Source organism: Podarcis muralis, chromosome 14 (genome assembly GCF_964188315.1).
Source record: "Podarcis muralis chromosome 14, rPodMur119.hap1.1, whole genome shotgun sequence".
Classification (NCBI taxonomy): Eukaryota; Metazoa; Chordata; class Lepidosauria; order Squamata; family Lacertidae; genus Podarcis; species Podarcis muralis.
In genome coordinates, this window is record NC_135668.1 from 300,638 (window position 1) to 313,168 (window position 12,531).

The 12,531-nt window shown below is 47.5% G+C and overlaps 1 protein-coding gene across 1 annotated transcript; it reads right to left on the reverse strand.

The window, feature by feature from the left end:
• Positions 1-2,104: 2,104 nt before the first annotated feature.
• CIMAP1C (ciliary microtubule associated protein 1C) lies at positions 2,105-11,871 on the reverse strand. Its single transcript, XM_028706629.2, has 5 exons — positions 11,761-11,871; positions 9,170-9,339; positions 6,400-6,510; positions 5,647-5,760; positions 2,105-3,259 (listed from the first exon to the last, which is right to left on the reverse strand). The coding sequence occupies exons 2-5, from the start codon at positions 9,291-9,293 to the stop codon at positions 2,775-2,777; spliced, it is 834 nt and encodes a 277-aa protein (XP_028562462.1). The 5' UTR covers positions 9,294-9,339; positions 11,761-11,871; the 3' UTR covers positions 2,105-2,774.
• Between the last annotated feature and the right edge of the window lie 660 nt (positions 11,872-12,531).

Below are 12,531 nucleotides of genomic sequence, written 5' to 3' on the forward strand. Positions count from 1 at the left end.
GCATTTTACAACCTTATGCTCTCTAGGCCGTAAACAAGAAACCCTATCTACCCTGAAAATGGTACAAATGGTCATTAAGGATGTTGTTCTCAGTTCTTTTTTTTCAGGGGTTACTCAAGGATACGCAGTACCTGTAACTCTTTTTTTTGTAGTTTAAAATGTGGCACTTACTGTAACAACTTCGTGGTGAGTACATGCACCTATTTTTATAGAAAAAAACACTGGTTCTCATTAGCATCAAAGTGTAAATCCAAGTATCTCCTTGAAATTTTTTGAGATGGCTCAGGGATGAAGGGAAGTGAAATAGGGACTGGAATGTAAACAATACTGATGAAGACCTGGTTGCCAGGCCAATGGTGACAGAAGTGGGACATTTGAGGCCAAAGGCCTGGGCACATGTAGGCCACTGCAAGGTTATTGCGGGGGTGAGGATACCAATAAGGAGCCATGTGTGCTTTACTTTTCATGACCTGTAACCTTTCCTGTTGTATGTAGAAGGATGTTTGTTTTAAGAATGTTTAGTTGTTTTTTACGGCTCTTTGTGGGCTGCCTGTATAAGCCTTGTTCTAATTCTCCTCATGGCAGAGGACAACTACGTTAAGTTGATCTCTGCCCTATTGCAATAGTTACAATAAACATTGAGTCCCTCCTGGATGCTGGACTTGAGTTCATTTCCTTAGCTCCATGTTTGATTTAAAGTGTGGTTCCGCTCCTGGGTAGTGAACAAAGTGGTGTAGACATCATTGCATGTCTTTAGACATCAGGTAAAAACATTCCGGTTTACCAAAGTCTATGGCTAGTAAATAATCTATGGCCTGTGAAAGTGCAAGAAAGGACTGCTATGGTTCTTTACTATTAGACTGTTTGTCAGTATGCTTCTTACTATGTTTTAATTCTATAAAACTATGTTTTAAGGACGTGCTGTGGGTTAAACCACAGAGCCTAGGACTTGCCAATCAGAAGGTTGGAGGTTCGAATCCCCGTGACGGGGTGAGCTCCCGTTGCTCGGTCCCTGCTCCTGCCAACCTAGCAGTTCAAAAGCACGTCAAAGTGCAAGTAGATAAATAGGTGGGAAGGGAAACGGCGTTTCCATGCACTGCTCTGGTTCGCCAGAAGCGGCTTAGTCATGCTGGCCACATGACCCGGAAGCTGTCTGCGGACAAACGCCGGCTCCCTCGGCCAATAAAGCAAGATGAGCGCTGCAACCCCAGAGTCGGTCACGACTGGACCTAATGGTCTGGGGTCCCTTTACCTTTACTATTAGACTGTTTGTCAGTATGCTTCTTACTATGTTTTTAGTATGTTTTATCATTGATGTTTTGTAATGTGTTCCTAATGTTGTACACCACCCTGAAATCTTCTGCTAAAAGATTATATACAAATTGAATTATTAATATTAATAATAATAATATTTCACTCATGCACTTGCAAAGAGGTTGGATAAAGTTGGCTGGAAGTGCTGTAAAAATGATACATGGAGCAAGAGCAGCAAACAAATGAGAGAAAGGAGGTCAGCTTAGTTCCCATCTGGTTTATAGAAGAATAGAATAGTGGGAAAACATTCCTATTACAGGATAAATAATACATTGAAAAAAGGCAGTTTAGATCCTGGTTCTTACGCATTCTTATGAGTGAGTTCAGTGAGTCTTCTTCCCAAGAAAGTGGTTTTTGGCTTGTGGTGCTCATCTAGATTAGGAGGAGAGAGCTAAGAACCAGCATTTCTCTTTGAGGAAATTTTGTGTATGTGTTGTGGGCAGGAGGCACCCTCAACCTCGAGACTGATGTGAAGTGCCATAATTTCACCACCAGCAGACAACAAGACAAATAACATATTTGCTGGCAGGAGACAAACTGTAGCAGAACAGAAATGGTGCTGCATGCAACAAATAAGAGGTTAGGATAGAAAACGATACGTAAGCAGCCCAGTCTCACTCTCCCTTTCATACATTGAATCACCTGGGTATGGGGGGGGGAAGGGATGCACAGAGCTCATGATCATAATCAATGTAGCCTACATTTATCAATTGAGAGCATAATGAATGTGGTTTGATGATAGGCATGTTAGAAGGTACATTAGTCATCCCAAGCTGACAAAATCCAAAACTGTGATCTAAATTGGATTTATTTATTTATTTACTTACGCAAAGCAAGTAACATGTAAACAAGTTACATAGACTGCCCTATAAATTCACTCTTTGGAAGGCTCTTCAATATACACTGGTAAAACACAATATTAAAAACAGCTCTCTCATTTTGCATTTCATTCTCAGTGTAAATAGAATAGTAGCAAGAAAAATAAATATTTATGGAGCTTTGTAAAAAAAAAAAAAGTAATACTTACAAAATTATAAAACTATTTCTTATATGAGCAAAAAGAGCGTCTTAGCCTTCTTCCCAATAATCTTCTGTAACAGAAAGCGAATTAAGTGGTGGGGTGAGAAACACTTCACCCTATGCTAGCCAGTTCCTTAGAAATAAAAATAAAACACTAGTAATGCACACTGGAAGGAGGAAGAATAGAGAAAGGATTTTGCCAAGAACCAAGGCAGACCCCCTGTCTCACAAAGGAGGGCTTTCCTTAATCAAGAGCTATCTAGTCCCCCTCCCCAATTACCTGACCCTGGCATAGCCCAAACGTGTTCAAAGTTCATCAGAATCTCTCCCTCTGAAACAAGCTATTTACACCTGCTTCCTGACACTGTGTCACAATGGAACTATTTGGAGGTGGGTCTACCCAAAGGGGCAAGTCACCTCTGTGGCCTGTGAGTCCACCCTCACTCTTTGAGTAAACAAACTGGAGGTGTGCCATGAGAATACTCAGAGTGACGAATCCCAAGACTGAACCGTGGGGCTCTGGGTTTGTTGGTGGTGACCAGCTCCGCATTGTAGTCAGGGGGTCCTGGTGTATAGTTCTTGCTGGAGGAAGCAAACCTTTGGGAGATGCTGTAGGATGGCTGGTGGCACAGGTAAACATCTGGTTCAGGTATGGTATACATTGCCGGGCCAGGCCCTCTCACCAGGTCTTTAGCATAGCCCCACACAGAGGCACTGGATGCCATTGAGAGGCAGGGAGCTGCAGGTTTGACAGGCAGCTTTGGACCCAGTGTCTGTGGAAGGGTGTATTGGTTGGGTGCTGGGTTTGGGCTGCTCACCCAGTAGTGCGTTCGAAGGCCCATAGTGTACGCTGGTGCATTCGACTCTTCAAGTGGGTGTATCTTCTCCACGTAGTACTCATTTGGGGCAGGCGTACAAGATATAACTGCAAGCCAAGAGCAGATAGGAGGTGACACCCCTCACTTGGTGCTCCCCACTGTCGAGCATGTGGATAAACCTGTGGATACATCATATCCTACAGGAGCACAGGAGGAGGCAGGAATGATGGACGTAAAATCTGACAGGTGAGAAACATTGAGGCTTAAAGAGAAGGAGCAATCTGCCGTGCAGGGTTTGTTTGTTTTTTAAGTTGCTGTTTTACTTGCTAATGTTAGGAGTAAAAAACCCCCACTTATTGATCTATTAGTAGATCCCAAGCTGCCATTGATGTATCAATGCCCCCATGTATTTGCTACAATACTCTGCTCCTCCTTGTAGATGACAAGCCTTGCATAGTCTCTCTCTCTTTCTCTCTCTAAATTTGAGAATTCTATTTGTTCTTAAGCTGAATCATTTGTAAACTGTTGTGACTTTGAGGATGTTGGAGGAAGAGGCACTATCCTCCTTGCCTTGACTGAAAATCCCCCCCCCCACTTTTAAAAATCATGGCATTGTCCTCCAATCTCCTCTCCTAGCAGCCTTTCCAACTAAGTGCATCACCTGTGGAGTTAAGAGTGCACTGCTATTAATCTCTTCCATGACATCTTCCCTTGCAATTCACTGTCATTTAGTGTTAATTCCATAGGTACCCTCCAGACTACTTCCTAGATTATGACTCTAAAGCAACATGACCCTCTTGTTTTCCCTTATGCTGTTTTTGGTGGCTCTCCTTTCTGTCCGTTCATCAGCCACATGCTCAACATCTTATGGTCCCTTGGCATCAGGAAGATGAGACTTCCAGCGTGATTGACCAGAATGTTGCAACATGATTGCTGGCAGGAGTGAGACCTTGTCAGCATATAACACCTGTGCTCAAAGATCTGCACTGGCTGCTGATTTGCTACCAGGCCAGGTTCAAGGTGTTACTATTGATATATATAGCACATGGAAGAACCCTTTGCCTAGAGGACTGCCCTCTGTAAAGTAGGACACTTAGACACCCTAATGGTAAAAAGTGTTTTTTCAACCCAGTTGACTTGGTGGAACACCAATCAGGAAAACTATATTTCCCCCAGTTCCTTGAATGCCCCTTTCGAGCAGCCCCACTCGGTCAAGGCCAATAGCTGGAAAGCAATAGGGATCACACACACACACACACAGAATGAATGGAGGGATGGATGGGCGTCACAGACGCTTTTAAACTACACTTTGATATCAGCCCAGACAATCTCCCACATCAAACAGCCCACTTAGGTAAGGTCTCTGTACATAGCTGGTTTTCCTGTCTGGTTCTTGACACCCCCTACTCAGAAATAATTTTTTTTATCAAAGAGTGAATAAACTTTTACAGCCTATGGACAACACTCCCATGCAGTCAACCTTCCAGGGCCTGCAAACCAGTGGGGCTGGGACAAACAGTGAGTGTGGCTGATAAAAAAAGAGGGTGAGGCCACCTGTCTCTTTTTCATATGCTTCTCTCTGTAGTGCCAGATCTAGGGCAGTGCAGGCTGTTCCCCTGCTCAGGGTGCTGAGGCAAGGGGGCATAAAATAATAATAATAATAGTAATAATAATAATAGTAATAATAATAATAATAATAATAATAATAATAATAATAATAATAATAATAAATACTTATATTCATGTGGGTACCTACTGAGAAACCCCATTAAAAAGCAACTGTACCAAAAGGAATTACTGTGGAAATAAAATATATTGGGGGAAGTGCCAAATTTTGTCCTCACTTAGAAAACCATATTACCAAAGTCTACCCCTGCTCTCTGTCATTCATACACAAATCCACATGCATGCAGGTAAAAGGTAAATGTAAGGTAAAGGACCTCTGGACAGTTACTGTAAGCCCAGTCAAAGGCGTCTATGCGGTGTGGCGCTCATCTTGCTTCAGGCTGAAGGAGCAGACAGCTTTCTGAGTCATGTGGCCAGCATTCTGGTGCAACGCGACACTGTGATAGAAGCTAGAGTGCATGGAAACACCGTTTACCTTCCCGCCGGAGCAGTACCTATTTATCCACTTGCACAGGTATGCTTTCAAGCTGCTAGATTGGCAGAAGCTGGAACGGAGCAAGGGGAGCTCACCCTGTCTCAGGGATTCGAACCACCAACCTTCTGCTCGGCAAGCCCAAGAGACTCAGTGGTTTAAGGCCACAGCTCCACACATAATGCTCCCACACATCCATTTTCACGCATAACACACCTGCTCATTCATTCATTCACTCACACTCATTCTTTTTCTTTCCCTCTCTTGCATGTTCAGGGATTGACCAACAAGCCTTCTTTGCACAAGGTGAGAAAGAAACATCTTCACCACAAAATTGCACAGATGCCACTCCAGCCCCATCTTGACCATCATAGTATCTCTCATCTTTCAACTTACATGGCCGCTTTCTCTCTTGCACCATGCGGAATGAAACTGGTCTCCATATCCCTAGACGGGAAATGCTTGGGTCCACATAGTAGCAGGGCCCAGGACTCTCCGTGATCGAGATCACTTGCAAAGGAAAGAAGAATTGTCTGCATGAGGCATGGTGTGGATTCTGAGCTATTTAGCTTGGTTGCAATGACTGACTTCCTGTCCGATATCAATTAAAGGCACCCACTAGCTAGATAGCAGTGAATATGTTAAGCTCCGCCCCCCTGGACCTCCATTCCTGTTATCCTTCAACATGGCTTAAGTGTAGATCATCCTCTTCCCACTAAGGTCCGCAGCTGTACAACTGAGAACCCTGATTTTGGTGCAGCCATAATTTTACTATGAAGGGCCCTAAATCAGCAGTATAAGACCCTCCAGCCCTTGCTGGACTATAACTCCTATCATTCTTGACCATGCTGACTGGGGCTGATGGGAGTTGTAGTCAAGAAACAACTACATTAGCCATCTACATGCAGTGCCATTGATCCAGTTGGAATGGAAATTTTGGAAAGCCACCCAGCTCTTGGTCATGGATCACCCAGGTCCCATCAACTGTGGCCCCGATAATTAGAGAGTCCCAAAAACACAGGTTGTCAATCTCTGTTCAAATGTTTTGCCAGTAAATTTAACAGTTGTTTAGCCAGCTTCACCCTGTGGGTCAGTTAATGCTGTTGGGAAAACCCAAATAACACAGAACCTAACTTGTCAGCATCTTACATCTTTCACTGGATTTCACACGCATTGTGTAGGCTGGCTCAGCATACTTGGTGAAGTCATGGTCCTTAATGCCAGTGAGAGGCTGCCTACCATACTTCCCAGGTCCTGGCCCTGCAACAGAACCACAAGGAGGGGGGGATAAAATAATGGGAAGACAACCCGGAACCATTAGCATTTGCAGATTATGAGCTGCCACATTGGGTAATAGTAAAAGGGCAAAATGGAATAATATATTGTGTTGAATAATACCGTATTTTTCGCATGATTGGACGCACCGGACCATAGGACGCACCTAGTTTTTTTGGGGGGAAATAAAGGGAAAAAAAATTCCCTTTATTTCCCCCCCAAAAGCAGGTCAGGGAAACCGAACCAGGTCGAGGAACAGCGGGATAGTGGCGCTGCGCCTCCCTGCTGTCCCCCGAGCTTGTGGGGCTGGCTGATGTCTGCCTGGCGCGCGGGGCGCTCTGCTTCAGGGCGCCCCACCCGCCAGGCAGCAGGCTGCTATCCGCAGCGTGGGGAACTCCTGCAAGCCTCCCCACGCTGCGGATGTGTTCCCGAAGCGCCTGGAGCTCTGCTTTCAGGGCGCCCGACGCTCCGGGAAGCAGGCTGCTATGGCTAGCAGAGCGCTAATCCCGAACCTTGGGGCGTGCGGAGCTCAGCGCGCCCCAAGCTTCTGGGCGCCGGCAAAGTCTCCGCTAGCCTAGCGGAGACCTTGCCGGCGCCCAGAAGCTTGGGGCGCGCTGAGCTCGCACGCCCCAAGCTTCGGGATTAGCGCAGCGGTCCGCTAGCCGTGGGAGAGCCGCGCGACGTCGCGGGGCTCTCCCAGGGCTAGCGGAGACCTTGCCGGCACCCAGAAGCTTGGGGCGCGCTGAGCTCTGCACGCCCCAAGCTTCGGGATTAGCGCAGCGCTTCGCTAGCCCTGGGAGAGCCGCGCGACGTCACGGGGCTCTCCCAGGGCTAGCGGAGACCTTGCCGGCACCCAGAAGCTTGGGGCGCGCTGAGCTCTGCATGCCCCAAGCTTCGGGATTAGCGCAGCGCTTCGCTAGCCCTGGGAGAGCCGTGCGACGTCGCGGGACTCTCCCAGGGCTAGTGAGACCTTGCCGGCACGCAGAAGCTTGGGGCGCGCTGAGCTCTGCACGCCCCAAGCTTCGGGATTAGCGCAGTGGTCCGCTAGCCCTGGGAGAGCCACGCGACATCGCGGGGCTCTCCCAGGGCTAGCGGAGACCTTGCCGGCACCCAGAAGCTTGGGGCGCGCTGAGCTCTGCACGCCCCAAGCTTCGGGATTAGCGCAGTGGTCCGCTAGCCCTGGGAGAGCCGCGCGACGTCGCGGGGCTCTCCCAGGGCTAGCGGAGACCTTGCCGGCACCCAGAAGCTTGGGGCGCGCTGAGCTCTGCACGCCCCAAGCTTCGGGATTAGCGCAGCGCTTCGCTAGCCCTGGGAGAGCCGTGCGACGTCGCGGGGCTCTCCCAGGGCTAGCAGAGACCTTGCCGGCACCCAGAAGCTTGGGGCGCGCTGAGCTCTGCACGCCCCAAGCTTCGGGATTAGCGCAGCGCTTCGCTAGCCCTGGGAGAGCCCCGCGACGTCGCGGGGCTCTCCCAGGGCTAGCGGAGACCTTGCCGGCACCCAGAAGCTTGGGGCGCGCTGAGCTCTGCACGCCCCAAGCTTTGGGATTAATGCTGCGCTCCGCTAGCGGTGGGAGAGCTGGGTCTCCCACGGCTAGCGGATAGCTTCCTGAAGCCTGGAGAGCGAGAGGGGTCGCTGCGCACCGACCCCTCTCACTCTCCAGGCTTCAGCGAAAGCCTGCATTCGCTCCATAGGACGCACACACATTTTCCCTTGCTTTTTAGGAGGGAAAAAGTGCGTCCTATGGTGCGAAAAATACGGTATATTGAATAATATATTGGGTTGTGGAGCTACAGCTCTCCAGGTGTTGCTGCACTGCAACTCCCATCATCTCTGACCATTGAACCAGACTGGCTGGGGCTGATGGAAGTCCCACAACATACTTTTCTTCTCCCTCTGGTAAAATCTCGCTAGCCTTGGGCCAGGATATTTGCATTGCAATAGGAAGTGAGCATTACAAGGCACCTGAATTCTTCTGTGGCTCGGACTATAATTCAAGCCAGAGAAGATTTCCCATTTTACTCAACCACCTATGCTCTGCCTGTAATCTCCCAACCCCTTTCCTTCATCCCCTTTAAACAAGCGTTACCCTGGTAGGACAACAGCAGTGGTGACATACCAGCCACAGGAAAAGGAAAACAAAAGGGGGAAAAAATATTATTAGCCTGACTCCCTCCTTTGGCAATCTTCACAGAACTCTAGCCCAATGGTTGCCATCAATTTGATTTGAATTAATTTTATAATGAAATGATTTTAGAATGTTGTATTATTTTATTGTTGTTAGCTGCCCTGAGCCCGGCTTTGGCTGGGGAGGGCGGGATATAAATAAAATTTATTATTTATTATTATTTATTAACAAGGAAATATGCACTGTCTCGCATGCTAGCAGTACTCTTGGAAGAAAGTTCTGATGGTGACTGAGAAATGTAGATCAGTTTCCTTCTTTGGTTTCCACAAGAACAAAAAAGGAACCTTGATGGATCAAGCCAGCCAGCCACCGAGTCCAGCATCCTGTTCTCACAGGGGCTAACCAGATGCCAGAGGGTCTTTCAACAATGCTGTTGAACACATCCAGACTGGCAAAGATATGGGTACCTCTATTCCTGATCTCCTTCTCTCTCTTGCCCCATCTATTCCCACAGCTCACCTTTATACTTGGCACTGATGGATGCATACTGCTTCTTGATGGCCGGCACTCTGGCTGGATGCTTAGAGATACCAGAAAGGCAACTAACAGGCTGAGCTGCACCTTTGGCTCTGGAAGTCAGCATTGGAGTGTGCCCACTGCAGTGGGGAGTCGTATGTGTCACCAGTGCTCTGGGGAATGAAAGTAAATGAATGAATGCAAGTCCAACCTGCAATAAAATGTTGCACCATGGAGTGTTGCAGCTCAGGGTTCCAGCTACTCCATTCTACCCCACCCCAAACAGTATTCAATTTCCACTAAGTATGCTAAGTTCACATTGGGCTATTTGGGGAGGGGGGGAGTGTTCTCCTCTGAGGGATCTTATCCTATCCTATCCTATCCTATCCTATCCATCTTCAAACCTTGCTGTTTTCTCCAGGCTTGCTGAGCCCTCCATCTTGCACAGATGGTGCTGTTTTGGCCACATAAGGACCATAAGTGCTAAAAGAATGGAGATTGCTGCTTGTTTATGTGATTTAAGGGCATGTACCTAGGCCAGGGTAGCCAACATCCCAAGAGCTTGTTGGACTCCAACTCCCATCAGCCCCAGTCACCATGGGATGATGGGAGTTTTAGTCCAACAACAGACAGAGAAGAGCCCCTTTGCAGCCCCTGCACTGTAAGGGCTAAGGGAATGAGGGTGAATCCAGAGGTCTGGGTGCCTTTGTTTATTTAAACCAGGAACGGGAGGCTCAGCCCAGGAGCCACATGCCACCAACCAGACCTCTCTCTCTCTCTGACCATTAGCACTCTCTCCAGGTCACAAGCCTCCCTGCCCCTGCTTTGTGCCCTCTTCAAGTGCTTTTGCCTGGCTTGAATGTGAGATGAAAGCCTCTTGCTTTCCTGGATGAAGATGGGGGCAGGGGTAGGTATAGAAACTTGGGGGGGGGGGTGGAGCTGGATTATAGCCTAATGCACAAAGAGTCCCTCCTGTTGCTCCACCCAGTTTTTGTCTCTAACCCCATTCAACACTGGTACATGGCCCTCAGATGGTTATCAAATATGGCCCTTGCACTAAAAAAAAAAGGTTATTGACCCCTGATTTTACTGCCCCCCCCAGCCTGCCTTTCAACAACAAGGTCCCCAAGGCAGCTCAGAACAATTTAAAATGAACAACATGGAATGAAATTGCAACCATAAAATATAATTACAAGCAGCTCAAGCAACAGTAGCACAATCCCAAATAGCAGAAGGAAAACAATAGAGATGATTAATAGCAAAATAGCCATGTAGAAAACACACCAAAAGAAACATGCAAGGGGAACCAGCAGGCAGGAGTTGGGGAAATAGTTTCATGTGTGTTGATAGCATTAAGCAAAGCCCCAATAAACAGCGCTTAGTTTAACTATGGAACTCCCTCCCACAGGAGGCAGTGCTGACCACCAACATGGATGGCTTTTAAAGAGGACTGGATAAATTCACAGAGGAGGATAAAGCTATCAGTGACAACTAGTCAGGATGACTATGTCCTGCTTCTGAATACCAGTTGCTGGAAACAGGGGAGGAGAGTGCTTGGATCCTGCTTGCAGGTTTCCCACAGGCATCTGGTTGGTCACTGTGAGAACAGAATGCTGAACTAGATGCCCTTTGGCCAGATCCAACAGATTCTTATGTTCTTACGTTCTTATTTGTTGGCAGCAAAGCACACTCACCATTAATGTGTGGAATTTGCTGCCACAAGACTTGTTGAACCTAGGATAACTCAGTTGGTGCAGCATGGGACTCTTAATCTCAGGGTCATGGGTTCGAGCACCATGTTGGGTAAAAGATTCCTGCATGGCAGGGGGTTGGACTAGATGACACTCATGGGCCTTCCCAACTCTACAGTTCTGTGATTCTATGATGGACGAAAGGCTAGATCAGGGATCTCCAACCTTTTCAGTAACATGCATTTGGGGATCCATTTCTTCATCATTGACCATATATTTGCATGGTGGAAGTATTGGTGGAAGTCCTGACCCACCAGCTGAAGACCTAGATGGCATTGAAGGGGGCATTGAAGGGGGAGTATTTATTTAGCTAGTTGTTTTCTTACATTTATATCCTGCTTATATTTGGCATGAGTAAGCTGCCGCCTGCCCTTTTCCAGGTACCAAAATACTGATTCCAGACATTCCAAGCGTAAGTCTGACCCTTCCTCCCTGGAAAACCACAACTGTGTCCACCCCAATCCCAGAGTCCTTCAGGACAGAGGAGCAGAATGAAGGGAGCACCACCTCCAGAGCATGAGACCAGGCCTGATCCCTCACCCTGAGCACTTTGGAGGGGGTGGGGAATAAAACGTAAATACAGGGCACAAAAACAGTGCCTTTTGTCATCTCCTTCTTAGTGGCATGGTCTGTGGGGCAGCATCTGGAGAATACAAACAATTTCTTCTGTGTCTTTCTAATACTCTGGAAAGTGGCTGCAATGCCACCTTTCTAAGAGAGGTGGCAACTGGCCTTTGCATTGCTATGCTCCCTAACCCTAATCATGCTAATACACAGCAAACAAAGGTTTTAGGATTTCAGTTACCAATCAAAGTAGCAATTGGTTGTGTCAGTCACCCATACCGCTGATGCTGCTTCTCTGGATGGAATGGAAATCTGGATGTAGATTTCAAGTAAGGAGTGGGGATGTTACTCAGCTTTCCAATTCCTCCTCTACCCCCTCCTTTTTGGAACATAAACAATGCCTCAGGTTGCAATTCGCTCCCAGGTTGCCCAGGCGATGCTGATGCAAGTGTGGAACCAGACTTGTTTATTTCCATATTACCATGGTTCTGGCAGAATACTCTCCCTCCCTCCCTCTCTCCCTCTCTTTGTGTGCTGCTAATACAAGTCCTCCTTCCTTGCAAGTTACCAGCCACCGGTGGGGTGGGGGGTGGGGAGAGAGAGCCACAACCCCAAAATACCACACTTCGTTTCATAAGACCCATGGGCATAGCTAAGGGGGGGGGGGGGACAGAGGGCAGCTGCTCAAATAAAACAATAGAAATACTTAACTGACCAATCATGTCAGTTCTGCCCCGCTAACAAAAGTCCTCCCTATGCCCATGCTAAGACCATGTTCCCCATTCCTTTGCCTTCATATGATATAGTATTCATTTATTTTTTGTTCCATTTTTTTGTTTTATTTGCAGCATTTGTATTCTAACCTCCCCCCACTCCCAGGAGCTCAGAGAAGGGGGTTTGCACAGACTGCCTGGGCAACAATGACCACATCCCAGATAAAATGAAACAAAAAGTCCAGAAAGCATAAAAAAATGAACCCCAAAGCAAAAGAGAATGTGTCTCAATATGAACAGAGGGATGGAGGGGAAATTCAGTTCCCTTAACATGAAA